The sequence below is a fragment of the Pongo pygmaeus genome, chromosome 16 (assembly GCF_028885625.2).
Source record: "Pongo pygmaeus isolate AG05252 chromosome 16, NHGRI_mPonPyg2-v2.0_pri, whole genome shotgun sequence".
NCBI lineage: Eukaryota > Metazoa > Chordata > Mammalia > Primates > Hominidae > Pongo > Pongo pygmaeus.
In genome coordinates this window covers 91,111,687-91,131,859 of record NC_072389.2, presented here as the reverse complement: position 1 = coordinate 91,131,859, position 20,173 = coordinate 91,111,687, and the positions used below count along the sequence as shown (strand labels likewise).

General features: G+C 39.4%; 1 protein-coding gene across 29 annotated transcripts in view; it reads right to left on the bottom strand.

Moving 5' to 3' along the window:
• The window catches only part of AKAP13 (A-kinase anchoring protein 13), a 355,124-nt gene that overhangs the window by 241,857 nt on the left and 93,094 nt on the right, over nucleotides 1-20,173 (bottom strand). For all 29 annotated transcript variants that reach the window (XM_063652839.1, XM_063652864.1, XM_063652866.1 and 26 more), the window contains one exon: nucleotides 13,890-13,933. In XM_063652839.1, the coding sequence (XP_063508909.1) occupies nucleotides 13,890-13,933 (44 nt within the window). The remainder of the gene's footprint in view (nucleotides 1-13,889; nucleotides 13,934-20,173) is intronic.

The following is a 20,173-nucleotide window of genomic DNA, read 5'->3' as shown; positions in this document are numbered from 1 at the left end:
TTCACCTAGTATCAGTTCCAGGTTTTCACTAGGAGAGTACCTCTTAGAGGCTCTACCCAAAGATCAAACCAAAGTGACACATTGTCCCAGATCACAAAATCCCCGTGTGGTTTCATTTATTGGCTGATGAACTACAGTAACCTTCCCTTTGGGGTCATAAATCCTAACCAAAAAGAAAACTCTCATCTTTGGCAAATCAGACATTTATAATCATCCACGTATGAGGCAACATCCTTTCCCAAAGAACAGCTTTAATTCTACTTGGAAACAATAAAACACACTAGCATTATGATGCACAAAGTACTGTGATAGAAGCTGAAGTGAAAATGAGAGCAATGAAATAATAATTCAAATACAAAGCCCCTGCCCTCAAGGAACATAATAAATGGAAAAGGCATGCATACAAATGTGCATCTGAAGTGCTCAAGCTCTTATTAGAAAGTCTGCACAGAGTAGCTGGGGCATAGGGGTAGGAGTGATGGATCCACACGAGGATGAAAGCTCAGGAGGGGCTCCACAGAGACAAGAGGCAGGAAACGAATCCCGAAAGATAAGCGCTTTTCGTTACGCATGTGTTGGGGATTGGCGGGGCTCGGGGGTGCAGTTCAGAGAGAGGAAGAGATGCTGTAACAGTTTCACATGGCTGAAGGCTAGCTTACATAGAGTTGGAATTGGTTTACCTGAAGTACCAATGACTCAGCGCGGGATCCATGGCTAGGGATTTTTAAACTGCAAATGCTGACATCAAAATACTGCTTTCATTTATGCTGTCCAAACATCAGTCTCGGCAGCCCGTCTACAAACTCATTTCAAAACCTACTGCTCTTACCAATTCCATCTGCATCACAATCTGCGCTGCTGCTACTACTGCAAAGCATATGGGGCTTTAATTATCTACAATCATACAAGGAACAATTCGTGAAAAATTCTAAGTGACATAAAAATATCATGAAAAAAATGTGAAGTGTTAATTCCCCTAATTATCCACTGAAAATCACTGCTACCTCTTACAAAGAGATACCCAACCCTGTATTCGACAGCACACACCTTGATATTATTCTGAGTCAATAATGTAGTGATAATTTACTCAGGAAGCTAGCCTTTAAAAAAGAAAAGCCATAGATCTGTCCTTTTGAAATAACATCTTACTTAATATATACACTTCCCCATGCATCTTCACAGGCAACCGCTGCTGATGGGTTACACAGTCAGCCGTGTTGAAAAATATAAATGCACCCATACAGTTCCAATATAATTCATAGGAGGCTTTTTAAAACTATCCTCTTTGTTCATTGGGTTTATATGCTTAAACTTTGGAGTGTATCAGAATCACGTGAAGGGCTTATTTTAAAGTGACTTTTTGGGCCCCACCCTCCGGCATTTAGGTCTGGGATGGGGCGTAAACATCTGCATTTCTACCAAGTTCCTAGTGGTGCTCATGCCCGTGGCTGCTGGCTGTGGACCTCACACCGAGAGCCAGCGCCCTAGAGAAGTCCAGATGGCAGTCATTCCAGGTCACCCCACATACCAATTACCACTGAGAGTAAGCAAGTTTTATAGGATGTATGTCTTACATTTGAAAAAGAGATGGTAAATGGAGTTCAGTGCTAAAGACAACCTCTAAATGTAGATGTGATGTAAGCATCAAGCTTCAAATGACCAGATCAAGGATAGTACCAACCTGAGGAGCTGACAGTGAAACCATCCTCACGTGCAGAGATGAAATGGGAAGAGCAAGTTTTTAGTTCGAATTACTGCTTCACCTCTTCCTAGCTATATTCCTTCATCTATAAAATGGATCTCACATGGGTGAGGAGATAAAGAAAGTAAGTTACCTTACAAGGAAGGTGTTCAGTAAAAGGTAGTTGCTACCTAAGCTAACAAGGGAAAGAGCTCTCAGCACAAGTATTTATGCAGAAGATGCAAGACGAAGCCACACAATGCAACTTTTACATGCACTATGTCAAAATAAAGGCGGTAGGCCTCTTTTTAAAACTACCTATATCTAAAGTTTTATCTATCATCTGGCTCATTGTGATATATATATCTCTCACCTCATTTAATCCTTACTACCACACTCTAAGGTTGTTGTAAAAACATGACTGTTCTCCCTCAGGCTTCCAAGGCAGCTCCTCCTCCAAACTGTTTGCTCATTGATGCTACACCATTCTCCCTCTGTCCCTCACACTGAAACCCTCAGTGGCCATTCTGTGGCTCCTTGAGGCTTTCAGTCATTCTACCAGACAAAATCCGTACGTTCTTCCTGCAGAACAGCTTCATCATCCCCAGATCTCATTCTGTGTGCTGTAACGGTGAAGTGATAGGCCTACTTACTTGATAGCCCCTCACTGCTCTCCTTCTACTCTCTATTTTGGGTATGACTTTCATCATGCTACTATTTGCCTGCTCAAAAGATCTCCAGTTGCTCTTCACACTATTATCCTGTGTAAAACCCCATATTTCCTTTATTGGTGCTAATCAACAGAATTTTCTGCAATGATGGAAATATTGTCTATCTGCACTTAGTATGGTAGCCACTAGCTATGTGCAGCAACTGAGCACTATTTGATGAAGTGAATTTTTAATTTTATTTCACTTTAATTAAACAGCCACAGGTGGCTAATGACTACACTACTAAACAGAGCAGCTATATATAACCTCATCTCCAGGTATCCTTCAATGTGAACTGCCCACCCTGGTCAAGCAAAGTCTCTCCCCACAACTGATAACACTCTTCCATGCCTTACTCCAAAGACTGGGCTTCCTCCTCTCACTCTGCTCTTCCCAGTCTCCACAGCCTATCTATCCAGGCTGGTAGAGCCCCCACCTTTTCTGAAGGCTTCCCAATTACATCTGCCAATATTTCATTCCTCTCCCTGCCATGAACAATCACTGTCTGCACAGCTCATCTAGCAGCACTCCAATAGGTATTCCTTGCACTGTAATTTATCTACTCATGCATCTGAGCCCCTTCCTCCCCAGTGAAAGAATCTATTCCTCTAAGATCAAATCTCCCATTCACCTAACAGGTGCTTCACAAATACTTGTTTTAAATAAATTAAAGGTACAGAGTGATATATTTTAATCTTTGTTGGACAGCAAGACTTCTCTTCACCAGTACCAAATGGAAATTTTAATCCCCTCACTGTTATTTGATAGCTTGGCAAACACCCAGTTATTGAAAAAGCATCCTGTAAAAAGGCTCTGAAAAGTCTTTGACCCATGTACCTTTGTTTGTTCTAAAAATGCCAAGGAAAAATGAGAAAATACTACTTCAAATGAAAAACCCATTAACTTCAAAGCAAGTTTCTGGAAACTGATTAAAAAGTCCAACAGAAGGAAACTGAAATTCCTGCTCTGTGAAACCATCAAAAGCTAAACGGAGGAACCCTTGATTTCCTTATTCTTCTGGCAGGTCTCAGATCTGGCTGGACAAGGCCGCCAGCCCACAGATGCTGGAGCAGACCTATCAGAAATGTATTGTTAAGGCAAAGGCAGGTAATCCATTTAAGAGATCAGGAGGCTGATAAGGCTCTTTGTATAAGCAAAATGTATCCTAACAGCCAAGTGAGAAGCACAGCCAGGTTATTTCAGAGCCTGCTGTGGAAACACATTTCCTAGGAAGAACGATAAAACTGTGCCATTACCAAATTAGCCTTCCCTATAAGGAGGCAACTGAGAACATTAAGCTGAGGTAACCTAATTTCTGTGGCCCTTCAAAAATTTGATTATTTATGCAAACTACACTTGTTCAGGAATAAATTTTTTTTAACTGATAAAAATTTTAAAACCTCCTCCTCCTAATCACAGTATCTCCGCTTGCATGCTCGTCTTCTGAGGTCTGTTCTAATTAGCATAAACAGAGCAGCACGTTAATCTATGTGCAAAGTCCAAGTCTTCACGGAGGCTGAAAATTTAAGTCTGGAGTAAACAGGAACCCAATGTGGCGGTAGAAAATCACTCTGATAAGCTTTTCTCGAGATCTAAATACAAGTCCAGTGGATATGCTCTTCTGATTTCCCTTCTTTAAATGGGCTTTTGAGGGAAAAAAGGAGGTGGGGGTGCTTTGTAGCCACTCACAGGATGGGAACCCTACATCCACCCTGGCTGTAAAGTGGATACAATAACCAAACCCTATATGTCTATTGTCATGATTAAATCAGGCAATGTGTATTAAGTGCTGGCCATGGTTCCTTGCCAAGAGTAGGTTCTCAACCAATACTAGCACCCTAACTTTTCCTTGGGAAAACAGAACATCATAAGGAACGGTCTCTATTCTAATAGAAACAGTTTAAAATCACTGGAGATTTTGTTTTGCACATTTTAAATAAAGAAAGGCATCCAGTGCCAGATATCCTTTCTTATGGTGCTCTTCTATTATCAGGATGTTTTGCCTCCTCCCAGAAGCAGTTACATGCAAAAACATTTGGTACTGACAGAAAACAAGAGAGGAAAGACAACATAATCAACCAGATCTGTTGGGGTTCTGGAAATTTGTTTTATAATTGGAATGGCTCTTCCCCTTGAAAATCTAATAACTGTGGGTTTTATCTCAAACATATGGCAGGTAATGATTATTATCCCATATATTACCTTCGAGCATGCCTTGGAAAAAATTGAAATCTCACATCTGAGTATCTCACTGGCTTTAAAAAGTATTTAATTTGCAGGGGCAAAAATATGCCATTTGGCTTTCCTAAGGGAGACACAGAGATGTGTTCAATAGACCATAAATCTTAAGAGACACAAAAAAGCAAGTTTATAACTGAAGAATCTGAGATATGCACCCCAAATTTCTCCTCTTGAAATGTGTTCTTATAGTCGTTTTAGTTAGTGAATCATCAGCATCGAATACAAGCCATCTGAGTCAGTGTTCTGTAGAGCCATCCACTCTGGAGTTACAGCTGCACAGATCATTAACCACAAGGGTCCAATGCCCACCGAAACATGTTGGAAACCAGTAAAGAACATTATTCTAACACAGAAAAAGCATCAAAGAACCGTGGGAACTGAGCTTTACAAGAGAAATGCCTTACTGTTCCAGGGCCTTGGTCTTACTCTCACTGATCCAGAGCTAATGTGTCACCATCCTCTTGAGGAATCTCTAAGTATAAAGATGAAATAGCTGAGCAAATACTTTATTGAGATGGCTATTACTGACTTTCCTATATCAAAAGTCACAAAACACATTTTATCTTAACTACTTCCTTCACTATACAGGGATTTCAAATAATAACTGTAAACTATTTTCCAATGTACCTATAATCCATAAAGACAGTCTAATCCTCACCTGTTCACTCCACCAAGAAAGGAGCACAATGCTATCTTTTTGAATATTCCTCTCTTCTTCATCTTCCAATTGCTACATTTTTTTCTCATACTTAGCCCATTTGTTCTGAATCTTATACTATAACTTCTCTGTGCATGTACTTTGAGTATTAAATTCAAACCAATTAGGGACCTGCCTCCTGTACACCAGCTATGCTAATTATTTGCAGATTCTGCTACCTGTTCAGACCTCTCGTAACCTGCTGTGAAACTGTAGGCAACTTCCCTCAATCTCTCTCTGTAGTTCAGTATCCTCACTCTTCCGGAAGACTGGGCTCAACCACTCCTAATGTACAATGATTCCTATGACTCATCAAATTTGTCACCAGTCCTGACCTCTCCCATAAAGTCCATTCCTACATGTAGAGCTGACTGTGGGACATTCACTTGGGTGTAGTAAAGTGATGAGAGGACAGAGGAAGTGACTTTCTCTGGCATATCAAGTATGGGATTCATCCACATCACCTAATTCTTGACAGCTATTATTTCCTTGCACCTTGCAGAGCTTCAGGCCTGGCCTAAACAGATCTCTTCCAGACTAAGCCTGGGGCCTGACATAAGGGGCATCCAAAGACCCTTTCCTCTTCCTTCATCAGAAGTCTAAAACTCTTGTTTCCTTTTCAGCTGTTAGTCTGAGGGAGGATTTATTTACTGTTTCTATAGTCTAGTTGCTAGGTTGCTAGATCCGGTAGGGCTTAGAGTGTGGGAGTGGTGATAGATCCCATTCTGTTTGTTTTATAAATACCAACCTTTCCTCCATGTGCTTGGCTTTTTCTTTTATCATCTGACAGCATCCCTCGTCCCTTACCCCGTCTAGGACAAGACTATGCTTTGTATCTTGACAGTGAGGAGCACTCTAGAGACAAAGGGTGCATGTACTATGTTCATAAAAAATAGAAGCAATCACATGGCTTGCTATAAACAAACGGCTCAGATTATAATCCCAAAAGAACTAAGATAATTCAGGACTGGAGAGACATAGGCACTATTTCTAGTATGCTTCTTCAACTAGGTAAGATATTATCTCACAGAATGCATCTCTATAATAAAACTCTATCAAACACACTCAGCTGTACTTCACAGGGATGCTGTAAGGATTTCCTTACAGTTTCAAAGGTTCCACATGCACCATAAAGACAAGGTTATCACCTTCATTTCCCTGTTGGCCACACCTTCAATAACAAAGATGACATCACTAGCTACTCAGGGCCCATGCTAGGCAGATTAATGAATGAAACCTGGGAAACAAATGAGGAATTTTAAGAAAAGTAGCTCTGTCAAAATGAAGTGAATTTCATTAAAATTTTAGTAGTCTTATCTAAACTGTAGTTCATTCACTCACTCAATGAATGTTTACTAAGTGCCTACTATGTTCCATATTAAAAATGGTCATTATAGCTCAGCTGAGAATTACATTTCTTAAATAACCATGTGTATCCACAAAGGCAGAGACAATGCCCCCTTAAACCTCAGGCAATTTATCACTCAAAATGAGCTCTCTGTTGACATTAGCCCTTTCATCTATATTCAAGGGTACACCTTGCACAGAACAAGGGTACCCCACTTTAGGAAAATCCAATATGCAAAAGATATCTCCAAACCCGAAACAACTTTAGAGGGGGAAAGTGAACAACTACTCATACCATCTCTTATATACCCAATTCCTCTGGAACAGATAAATTATGTACATTCAATACCATCTTAACTAGGGTATCAAAGTTAACACTTCCAATAATCGGAAAAGAATACATCATGTGTCCTCCTAATGTGATACTCCAAGAACATCACTCGTGGTACCACTGCCAAAATCGTGACAAAACATGCTACAAAATAAAATTAAGAGACTAAAGAGATATAATGTGTTTAAATCCTGGATTGAAAAAGGAAAAGGGTGCTATAATGGACATTATTGGGAAAATTAGAGAAATGTGAATATAGACTTACATCATATAAGAGTATTACATCAATGTTACAATTACTGTTTTTTGTTAATTATACTGTGGTTATGAAGCAGAATGTCCTAGTTCTTAGGAAATATATGCTGAAATATTTAAGGGGAATAGAATATAATGTTTGCAATTTTCAAATGACTAAAACAAATAAAAATATATAATACAGAGAATAAGCAAATGTAACTAAATTTAACAAGAGCTGATAGAGGTGAAGTTATTGTATTCTTCTTGTAACTTCTCTGTACATTTAAAGTTCTGTTTGTTTTTTGAGATAGGGTCTCGCTCTGCAGCTCAGGCTGCAGTTCATAGCTCACTGCAGCCTTGAACTCCTGGGCTCAAGCGATCCTCCTGCCTTGGCCTCCCAAGGTACTAGGATTACAGATATGAGCCACTGTGCTTGGCCTTGGAGTTATTTCAAATAAAACCCATTAAATCTTTTAAAACATGAAATGGAAGAGTAAACTTGGGTTATCTATTCTTTAAAAGGATTTTATTTCTGCAAGTCTCTATAATATTAAGTGCTATGACATGTTTGCATCTTATGGAACAGTTGTGGACTTGGTATTTGTGATAAGACAGCTTGGTATATAGAAGAATGAAAATGAATTCCAGAGTAACCATTTCTGGGTAAAGCCCCACTTCTGCCATTCACTAGATGAACCGTCTTAACCTTATGTTTCCTTATGTATGACGAGGGTAACGATGCAGCTTCCTCTGCTCTCGGGCTGGTAACATTGCTGTGAGCACTGCATGCATTAACATAAGGCATGCAAATGTGCTTTCTTAACTATGAGGTACTATGCAAACATGAGCTCTTGTTTTTAAGGAGCTGTCATCCAGAAAGGTTACAGGTGATGCAAATGAATTACACAACTGCAGGTAAAGTACCCACAGAAAACGAGAGAATAAAAGGACTACTATTAAATCATATTATACACCACTTATTCAGGTTCACAAACGGAGTAACAGAAGCAAGTTTTGAAAATATATAGTTTTTTCCTCCCAAAAAGCAATCCAGCCATGAAACAATATAAAAACAAAGAAGTATTCTTTATTACACTGTCCTCTCATAAGAGCCAAATCTGCTAAAAAATATATATTATATTATATATATTATATTATATATTATATATATTATATATATTATATATTATATTATATATATTATATTATATTATATTATATATATTATATATATATTTTATATATATTATATAATATATATATATATTCCTCAGTTCAAGAACATCCATTTATATCTAAATGTGGATCTTAGTGATAACTAGAAAGGACTAAAACTATTTTTTCCTCAAAAGGGTAGTCCAAAATATCTATGTTTAAACTACCTAAGAATCCCATCTGCCCAGGGTCAGCAGATCCACGTTAGGATAAATCCCAGTATCCCTAAGAGGTCTGACTTGACCTCAAGCCCAAAGGAGCTCTAATGTTTTCTGAGTACACACAGGGATAGGAGCTGTAGTAGGGTTCAGATGTGAGGGAAGGTAGGCCCAGGGAGATTATCCAATGGTCTGTTAAATCCTACAAGATCCAGCTTTTTCCTCATCTCCTCCCTAAATCTCCAACCTCATGCAGAAGAGATTGGACCCCTCCCCCTTGCACTCACTAAGCCCCAGCTACTGTTCTGTTCCTCAAACATATTAAGTTACTACTTCTCATTTTAGAGTTTCTGCATTTGTTCCCTTGGGCTAGAACACTTCTAGGAGCCTCGCATGCTGGCTCCTTCAGGTCTCAGCCTAAATGACATGCCCCTCAAAGGCCTTCCCCAACCACCCAATATAAAATAGCCCCTGGTCAGGCACCATCACATCGCCATTTCATTTATTTTCATAGAACTTTTCTTCCTGATATGTTATCTTGCTGTCTTCCTTCTTCTCACTACAATGCAAGTAGCAGGAGAGCAGGGACCTTCTGTTTTGTTCATGGCTAAATCTCCAGCATCCACAACAGGTCTTGGCACAAAGAAGGCACCTGAATAAAAGAATAAATTGCCCAGCTCCAGCCCAAAGTTTACTTCCAATCCTGATGTACAAGTGAAATTAAGTAACACCAGGAACAAAATGTTTAAGGCTCAAATGCAACCCAGGTTTCTGGAACTCCTTTCTTGACTCAACTTTGTCTTCTACAACACGGTCCACTATACTAATTCCATCCACCCTTTTACCTTCTCAAAGAGCTCATCTATTCTTACAGTCACATGGTGTCAGAAGAATCAATTTCTTAGAGATGACTCAAACGACTTCACTTCAAAACCAACTTCCTTGCTCTGTAGTTTCAAGCACACACCTCCACCTATGAACAGGACACCCATGTGACTTAACATGTGTAAAGAACAAGCTCATCATCTCCTTCTTCTCTATACCTGATGATGGCATCAGCTGTCACTCACACTCAAGTTCTCAATCAACTGTCATTCATGGTTCACTTTCACTCCCTATGTCTAATAAAGCATTTGGCCCTGCTGTTTCTTTTGAAATATTTCTTGCATCTGCCACTGCCTCTACATCTCTTCTCTCTAAACGATCCAGGCCCTCATACCAAGAAGGATACTACTAAGCTACTCAGAGTTTTTAGCACTACCACTAAATGGAACTGAAAATGCAATTCTTATAAATTCATCTGGCAATAATCATTACTTTTGTGGCGGCTGTGAGAAAAACCCGACTTAGTGATGTAACTAGCTTGCCTAACATAAAGGTTGTACTCATGCAATCGGAGCTAACAGGAAAACCAAGGCATAGCCATATTGAGCTACTGGTCTCCAAAGTCTCAGGCCAGGGTCCTGCACATTTTACAGTGAACATTTCATTGAAAATAATTCATTAAAAGAGCTTAATTTAAACATCCAACAGTACTGCCACCTGTACACTTTGGAACCTTCCTTACATTTTTAACTACTGAAACGTATTCTGGACACATCTTTATTCAAAGGCTGATTAAAATATTTATTTGGAGTCCAGCCTATTTGTCTTAACTGACAGAAAAAGTTCTTCTCTGGATAAAGTGTTTTTCCTTATTTAGCAGCAATATTCTCTCTTCTAATGATGATACTCACCCCTGGCAGATCCCAAATATGATCTAAATGAAAATCTTCACAATCTTTGTTCTCTTACTTATTTCTTTCTCTAGGTGCAGAGAACTGCCCCCACCACCCTGCTCAATGGGCTATCATAAAACAGCTACTTTTCCTCACCAAAACAGCATAAATCCCTGCAACTTGACTCAGTTCACTGAGAATCCAATACACTGTTACTCTCCTTTTAAAAAGGAGATAACATATTGCCCCATTAAGTATTACTGTTGATGGACATACTTGAATCCTGAAGTTTAAAGTATTCTTCAGTAGAGCCTGCTCAAGTCAATTAAATACAAACATATACAAAGCACTTAGTGTATTAACCATGTTACTCAGAACTGAGCTGTGCTTTCCTAACAGAATGAAACTTTTTAAAGCTTAACAAGGTTTACAGTGGTTTCTATGACTTAAGTCCAGAAAACAAAGGTTCAATTCACAATTTACCACCAATTAGCTGTGCCATCTTATCACGACATCTTCAGACCTCGTTTCCTCATGTCTAAAAGGGAGAGGTTGAAGCATATATTAGCTGAAGTATTTACTAACTCTAAAGTTCTCAGGCTCCATGATGGCAAGGATCAGAGAGTTTCTAACTGACCTAACTGCATTTATCCTTTCCTTCCCAATTATCCTTTATCACTAATTTTCTCAAACTACTACTCTATTATTTCCTGTTGCTGTTACAAAAAATTATCACAAACTCAGTGGCTTAAGACAACACAAATTTATTATCATATTATCATTTCTGGAAGTCAGAAGTCCAAAATGACTTTCACTTGTTTAAAAATCAACGTGCCAGCAGGGCTGTGTTCCTTCTAGAGTCTGTACGTGGAGAAAGTGTTCTTTTGCTATTTCCAGCTTCTAGAGCTACATTCCGAGGCTCATGGGCTCCTTCCTCCATGTTCTAAGCCAGCAGTGTAGCATCTTCAAATCTCTGACCACTGACTCTCCTGATACTCCCTCTCACTCATGAGAACCCCTGTAATTACAATGGGACGCTCAGATATTTCAGAATAACGTCCCATCTTAAGATCCTTAACTTAATCAAGTATGAAAAGTTCCTTTGGCCATGTAAGGTAAATATTCACAGGTTCTAGGGATTAAGAAGTGAATAAATTTGGGGGAGCCATCCTTCTGCATAACACAACTACTTATTTACAACTGTTTCCTAACCAAAAACCTTTAATACTCAAAACCAGACAAAGACATCACAAGAAAACTATAGAACATCTCTCTATGTATAGACACAAAAGTCCTCAAAATACTTTCAAACCAAATCCAACAACATATAAAAAAGATTGTGCAGCATTATCAAATGATACTTATCTCAGAAATGCCAGGTTGGCTTAACATTAAAAATTCAACCAAGGGAGCCAGGCAACAGAGCAAGACCTTATCTCTAAAAATAAAAACAGGCCGGGCAGGATGGCTCACACTGTAATCCCAGCACTTTGGGAGGCTGAGGTGGAAGGATCACTTGAGCCCAGCCTGGCCAGCATAGTCAGATCTCGTCTCTACAAAAAATAAAAAAAAAACAGCTGGACATGGGTGCACATGCCTGTGGTTCCAGCTACTCAGGAGGCTGAGGTGGGAAGATCATTTGAGCCTGGGAGATCGCAGCTACAGTGAGTCATGGTCGCGCCACTGCACTCCAGCCTGGGTGACAGAGCAAGGCCCCATCTCTATAAATAAATAAAAACTATTTAATTGAGTCAATGTAATATATCACATTAATGAAAGGAAAAAAACCCACATGGCCATCTCAACACGGAAAAATCACCTGACAAAATCCAACATGTTTTCATCATAAAATAGTCAAACTAGGAATAGAAGGGAACGTCCTCATCTAACAAAAGATTCCTGTGAAAAACCCACACCTAACAACATCATACTTAATGGTGAAAGCTTGGATGCTTTCTCTTTAAGATCAGGAAAAGACAAAGATGTTTGCGCTCACCACTTCAGTATTGTACCAGAGATGCTTCTCAGGGCAATTAGGCAAGAAAAAGAAATAAAAGGCATCCAGATTGGAAAGGAAGAAAATGATCTCCGATCACCTGATCCTGTACAGAGAAAATCCTAAGGCATCCACTTAAAAACTGTGGCCAAACAAGTTAGATAATAGTTTGTAACTCATCTCTGACACAAGGCTATAGGTTCAGGGATCAGTACGCAAAAATCAACAGTATTTCTATTATATAAGCAATGAACAATCAAAAACTGAACAATTGGCCAGGCGCCGTGGCTCACGCCTGTAATCCCAGCACTTTGGGAGCTGGGCGGATCACGAGGTGAAGAGTTCGAGACCACCCTGGCAAACACAGTAAAACCCCGTCTCTACTAAAAATACAAAAAATTAGCCAGGAGTGGTGGCAGGCACCTATGGTCCCAGCTACTTAGGAGGCTGAGGCAGGAGAATGGCGTGAACCTGGGAGGCGGAGCTCGCAGTGAACTGAGATAGCGCCACTGCACTCCAGCCTGGGCGACAGAGCTAGACTCCATCCAAAAAAAAAAAAAAAACCACAACGAACTGAACAATTAAGATAACAAAATTAACAATACCATCAAAATGAATAAAATCATAAGCAACAAATTTCAAGGAAGTACCAAGTTTATACAGTGAAAATTACCAAACACTGTTGAAATAAATCAAAAACAACCTAAATGAAAGGAATCGAATTCAGAGTCCAGAAAAAATTCCTCATACTTATGATCAATTTCAACAAGGATGCCCAAGACAATTCAATGGGAGAAAGAATAGTCTTTTCAACAAATGGTGCTGGAACAACTAGAGATCCACATGCAAAAGAAAAAAAGTTGGACTCCTCCCTTACAAAATACACAAAAATGAACTCTCACATTACATACCTAAATGTAAGAGCTAAACCTATAAAATTCCTAGATGAAAACATAGGAATAAATCTCTGTGACTTTAGGTTGGGCAAAGAACTCTTCTTAGATATGATGCCAAAAAAAAAAGCAACAACAGAACATTGTCAAAACTGAAAATTTTTGTGCTTGAAAGGATAGCATCAAGAAAGTGAAATGACAACCCCAATGAATGAGGGAAGTCTCTCACTTTAGGGAGATGAGTCCTAAAGAAAACAGTACTCTTGCCAATGACATAGTGCCACCTAGTTGCAACATAAGGTAAATCACAATGGCAGTAGGAGGATCTCCACACTACTTTTACAGAAATGAACTGCAGGTAAAAAATAAGAAGCTACAGTACTGTTTTGCAGGACAATTTGTTTCATACGTGCACACTATCGCCCTGACTAAATTAACTCTCAAGTCTTACAGGTATTATTTGTTTTCAGTTCCATGCACAGATTAGCCATTTAGCATTTACTAAATCAAACTCAATTTCTGAAGTGTCTTACACCAATATATTCATGCATATATATATGGTTAAAATTTTCCTTGAGAATCTATCATGTGAGAGTGTGGCTTATTATAACAAGTAAACAGAACAGATAAATACAAAATAATAAGAAATCTCATGATCTACTCACATATAAGGGAGCTTGCTGTGGATTAAGTTTCATGACCCAGGACACTGAAACAGAAATGGAATAAATGAGAATAAAATTAAAAGTTGTCATCGAAAATATATAAGCCACCTAAAGTCCTAGGTGTCAAGCATAGCTCTATGAGTACAATCCTGTGCCTGAGATTACCATATGCCCAGCTGTATGCTATACACTAAGAGATTTAGGAAGGAAGCGGGGTCAGGGATTGACCCCAGACTCAATCTTTTCAAGTGGGGAAGATCTTCCGATTGAAAAATAAAGACAAAAGGCTTCACTGTCACAGAACTTTCAACAACCAACAGGATATTTCAAACAGTTATCAAAGCAAAACCACTGTATGTTCACTTATGTTTTTACCTAGTCCCTTAAACTCACAAAATGCTGTTTACTCAGGGACTTCTTACGGTCTTACTAGGGAGCCTGGAAAGTGAGGGGAGGATTGCAAGGGACCACTAGAACTCTCTTCCTCAATTCCCCTTCTCTGAGAAGGGAGGCTACAGCTTGCCTCTCTAACCACTAAAAGGCATGACCCTTCTCAAAGTTAATAGCTGGATTCCCTGATTGTTATGTTCACTAAATGAATTCTCATAAAAATCTCATTAAGATTTAGAGAAGGCTTCCAGGGCTGAATTCCTGAACGTTAAGAGCATGTTCTTAAAAGTTTAACTTGGTGATTGGACCAGGACTTCATCTAAGCTATAAACGCTCAGAATGGTAGGTCCTTTACCAAACACCCTGAGTTTTGAGTATAAAGTGATCTCATCCTCTTAAGAGTCAGAGAAACAGAACCAAGTGACTTTACTATAATTTGATCTGAGGAAGTTTCTTACTCACAATAGGTAAATGAAGGCACATACTAACCAGCAAAATAAACAACAGTATAAAGTGTCATTCATACATGCAAAAAAACAGACAAAATAACAAACTTTGTGTTCTAACAAATCACAAAAGCCTCACTAAAATTGAAATGACCAACTGTTTGGACTGAAAAGCAATGCCTTGGTAGCCTAGCCATGCCTAACTCAAATAACAGAACCATCTCCATATTACAATCCTCACAGATCTGCCACAGATCAAGCTGTGTATGTCTCGGATCACGACTTCGACAAAAAGCAGTTAGCACACACTTAAAAGGGAAAAAGTCTACATCAGCCTCCTAAATGCAATCATCTCCACACCAGTTGCAGGTCCCAAGCTTCAATGTGTTCTGCTGGACAACGCAGTAGAAAGCTGAGAAGCAGGTGGCTTTCCCACACTGACTGAACCACCTCCATGCCAATGCCCATTCATTCTCTGGTGCACCCCATGCACTAAACAGACCTCCTGCCTCAGGGCACTCTTTCCTTCCGGACTGTCTTCACTTAATGACTTTGGACTTTTAGGTGCAAAAATTATCTACAGAAATCCACACTGAAAACCAAACTTGGGAAAGACAGCAATAATCAACCAACGTTTTTAGAAGAACAAAGTCAATTTCAAGCCCATCAGATTCAAACAGCAAGCATGGATGAAAATGAAAGATTGAAAAGTTTGAGTGCCTTCTCAACGTATTAAATATCCATTTAATTTAAAATTAACCTCACTGTGCTCACTGGCCTTTTAATCAGCTTTCCAGGTCCTGCTCAGACTTGCCTAGGATATGGGAATGAAAGAACCTATAAATTCATGGACCAATCTACCTTAACTAACTTGTCAAGTGTTCCTGCATCAAGCAGAAGAAATATCAGTGAAATTTATACAGGAATTAACACCTTGTTAATCCACAAAAATTAAAAAAGTGTCGTCCAATCTTGTGGCTTCCCTGGGCCACACTGGAAGAAGAAGAATTGTGTTGCACCACACATAAAATACACTTACACTAATAATAGCTGATAAGCTTTAAAAAAAATTGTAAAAAAAGAAAATCTCATAATTTTTTTGTTTGTTTTTGAGATGGAGTCTCGCTCTGTCGCCCAGGCTAGAGAGCAGTGGCACGATCTTGGCTCACTGCAACCTCTGCCTCCTGGGTTCAAGCAATTCTCCTGCCTCAGCCTCTCGAGTAGCTGAGATTACAGGCACCCGCCACAACACTCAGCTAATTTTTTGTATTTTTAGTAGAGACAGGGTTTCACTATGATGGCCAAGCTGGTCTTGAACTCCTGACCTCAGGTGATCCACCCGCCTTGGCCTCCCAAAGTGCTGGGATTACAGGCGTAAGCCACCATGCCCAGCCAATGTTTTAAGAAAGTTAACGAATTTGTATTGGGCCACATTCAAAGCCTTCACAGGCTGCATGCAGCCTGCAGGCCACGGTTTGGACAACCCTGGATTAGAGAAATCTACAGAGACAAACTAGTGACTTAGCAGCCCTCTGATCTCTCGTGATTTGCAAGAAACTTAGGATGACTATGTGTAAAGACCACAAACATCAATTTAACTGAATGGTTCCCGCCACACTGGAATGAGGAAGCTGAGCAAACTCAGAGGACTCTAAGAAAGGGCTGATGTCATCTGAACTGTTTGCAATTATAAACTCCTCTAAACATGTTTCAAAGCCAGAACTCGTAAGAGTTGTTCTGATACACGGATTAAAGGAGGGATGACAAAGTGTCTGTCCCTCACACTGGCCAAAGGGACAGGTCATTGTTAAGCTGGCAACACAGGCTGCTGAAAAGAATGTATCTGTCAAAAGAAATCAAAGTAATGACCCCAGAAAGCTCCAGAAACAGACTGGTAAATTCAGGTTGCTTTCAGACTTCCACAATGCTGGCACACAAGGGGAAAGACAAAACTAACATTTACAGAGCATTACATTTGATATTACATTTAATCCCCATTAAAAAGATACTATTTCCCCTATTTCACTAGTGAAAAAATTGATCTTTCAAATGGTAAATCATTTAACACCAAGGTCAAAGGGTAAGTTGGAGAGACCAGATTCAAACCCAGTCTGATGTTAAAACATGTGTTTTCCCCCAACATCGTCTCCTGCTAATGACCTCAAATCTAAAAACTGACTTGCCCTACACCTCGAGCCCCATCCTACAAACTCCTCCTGACGTTGTTAATTCAGCTGTCACTGTGCACCTACAACGTGCCAGACAGCATACTCCTCAAGACTCTGTAGGCACAGAAGGAACAGACAAAAATCCCTACCTCCATAGATATTATTCTAGGGGTAACACAGGTAAATAAAACATTAAAATAAATAGTTTTCACATAGTAACAAGTCCTATAGAGAAAAATAAAACAGAAGAAGGAACAGCAAATGAGGGAGATGCCCTTTTAAACATGGTGCTGAGGGAAGGCCTCCCTGAGAAGGTATCATTTACCCCAAAAATAAAAAAGCAAGTAATAGAAATAACAGGTAAAAGGTGTTCTAGACACTTAAATCTGCCACAATATTAAGAACTCAGGGTTCTGATGCAAAACCTCGCTGCATATAATGTATTAACTTATTTTATCCATTTAAACAAACAAACTCTACTTAAGAACTGTGTTCTAAAGGGAGGAGCATATTACAGGAAGGCAGTTTTTGGTCAGAGTAAACACACTGAAAAACTAAACCTATTGAAAGACCAAGACCAACTGAAAGTCTTTGCTTTGTCAGTAGATTTTTTGACCAAAAGGAAAATTAAAGAAACACACCATGCCCATTCAATGATTTCACCAAAGAATTTTAAGAGAAAATCCTACTTCTTCCTCACCCAGTAGCCAGTGAAATGACTGAGCAAATCCACAAGTTCACTGGGGCTGCTTTCATGTAACACAGGGACAATACATGACAGAAACAGTGGAACCCTACAGGTTGCCTAGTATTTGAAAGACTGTGAAGAGGAGGAAATGTCAAAATTCAAAGTCTTAAATGATGTGGTTTTAAGTATGTTCAGCAATTTCACCACTCAGTAGTAAAGCCAGCTACAGTTGTAAGGAATCAGAAATATGAGGGGTGGGAAATAAGCAGAAGCACAGAAGTTAAGGATTTGTATTCTTCCCACATTTTCCACTTTATTTTATACTGATGAGAAAAAACAAATTTTAACAGTTTTCTGCTGTATAAAAGAGACACATTCACTTTATGTCAAAATAAGAGTCACTCAATTTTAATACAACTATCTCAATTTATAAATTAACATTCTCCCCCACTGACCACACATAGTAAGTCTCTTATGGTGTTGTTGATTAGAGAAGCAAAAGTTGCCGCTACAATTATCTTCCTGCATTTTAATATAAACAATCATCATTCTTTTCTTCATAGAGTGCAGTGTGGACACCATCATCAGAATGTACCAGCGCTGGGTGTGCAAAGTTTACAAAGATTAGCAATAGCAAAAGTTTGGAGATTTTTGAAATTCATGCTGCTGCAAAGAACTATGTAAAAACTCAATCACTATAAAGGACCACAGAGAAACTCCGGCATGAAGTTATACGGCTGTGTGATTGGTTAGGAGAAGGAAGAGAAAGCATTTCCACCAACCCATATGTCTGAACAAATGACTGCATAACCTCAGAAGCTACGAAAATGTTTATATACTAACCAAATACCTCTTAATAAGCCAGAGAAACAGTGTGTCCCCTTACGCCAGATGTGGTGGCACACGCCTGTAATCCCAGAATTTTGGGAGGCCAAGGCAGGCCGATCACTTCGGGTAAGGAGTTTGAGACCATCCTGGCCAACATGGTGAAACCCTACATGTCTCTACAAAAAATACAAAAATTAGCCGGATGTGGTGGTGGGCACCTGTAATCCCAGTTTCTGGGGAGGCTGAGGCATGAGAATCGTTTGAACCTGGGAGGTGGAGGTTGCAGTGAGCCCAGATCGCGCCATTGCACTCCAGCCTAGGCAACAAGAGAGAAATTCTGTCTCAAAAAATAAATAAGAAGAAAGAAATGGTGTGTCTCCATCCAACAGCTTTATACATCTCTCAGATATTTTCAGCTTAACCCCCCCACCCCCACCACCTACATCTCAATACAGGAAAGTAACAGGGTGCCATACAATATTCTCTAGACAATAAATCAAATTAAATCCCAAGTCCTCTACAATTAACTGTATTACCTTGAGCAAGTCACTTAACTTGTCTGAATCTTCATCTCCTTATGTGCAGAAAGAGCATAATAATGCTTGCCTATACTGTGGGGTTAGTGGAAGAGATGATCCAGGTAAAGTATTAAAGCACACTGACAGGCACATAGCAGAAGCCACTGCTTCTCTCTCTTGCAGAGTTCCTGAGTCTCAATGGAGACTAACCCCACGTAAGATACTTTGAAATCCATAAATGGCTAAATGAAAGGCTTCAGATACTCAGAGACGCCTTTCTGGTAACTTCTTAAAATACGTTGGTGGGTAAACTACAATTCTGAAATATAATACAATAATCATAGAAAAGAATCTGGAGGAACGAACACCAAAATGTTAAGTGTACATATCTCTGAAGATTACAGGAAATTTTTATCCCTAAATAATCTGTTTCTTAATTGTAACTATTCAAATAACGAACAGATATTACTTTTTAATCAGGAAGAAAACATTATACACAGCACGTCTGTTTTAAAGTCCCTTGTCATTCAATACATCACAACTGTACTGGAAATAAGTAAAAAGACACTGTTTCCTAAATGTGTAAAACTGAAGACATCTACAATCTTTACCAAAAGTCCCTAGAACCAATAAAAAAAATTAAAATGAGAATGTATCCAGATGTACATTAACATCAACCAAATTCACTATTCTTTAGCCACACCTACACATGCTACAAGAGAAGCCTTTAACAAGCGCTCCACCGTTCATGACATGTCCCTAAAAAGGGGGTGGGGAGTCACAGGCCCAACATCATATAACAAACTGGCAGCCCTTCTGTACCTGTTAACTTGGTGATCTCAGCATATTTCCTAAGGACCAGCTGTCCAGGTCTGACATACCTACCACATCAATTGACAGGGTTTTTCTCACTCTCAACAGGGAAGCTTCCAAATCCACAAAAAAATAGGATGGGGCAAATCACCCCCACATCTGCTCCCAGTCCCAACAGGCGGACAGCAGCTGTCTGGGACTCAGCCAAGTATAAATAGAGCATTTTTACCTGCAGGGTACCTCCATGGCACAATGTGCTTCAAATGAATTTCCATGGCCCAGGATCCTGCTAAGACTGGGCTACAGTCAATCCTTCAAAACCCACAAAAATTTCGGGTGAGGGTTAACATGGAAATGACAATGCATACTTTGGATTCTTGTAAAAGAGTCAATGTTCAGCTCTTCCTCCAGGAAAATAACAGGATCCACTCTT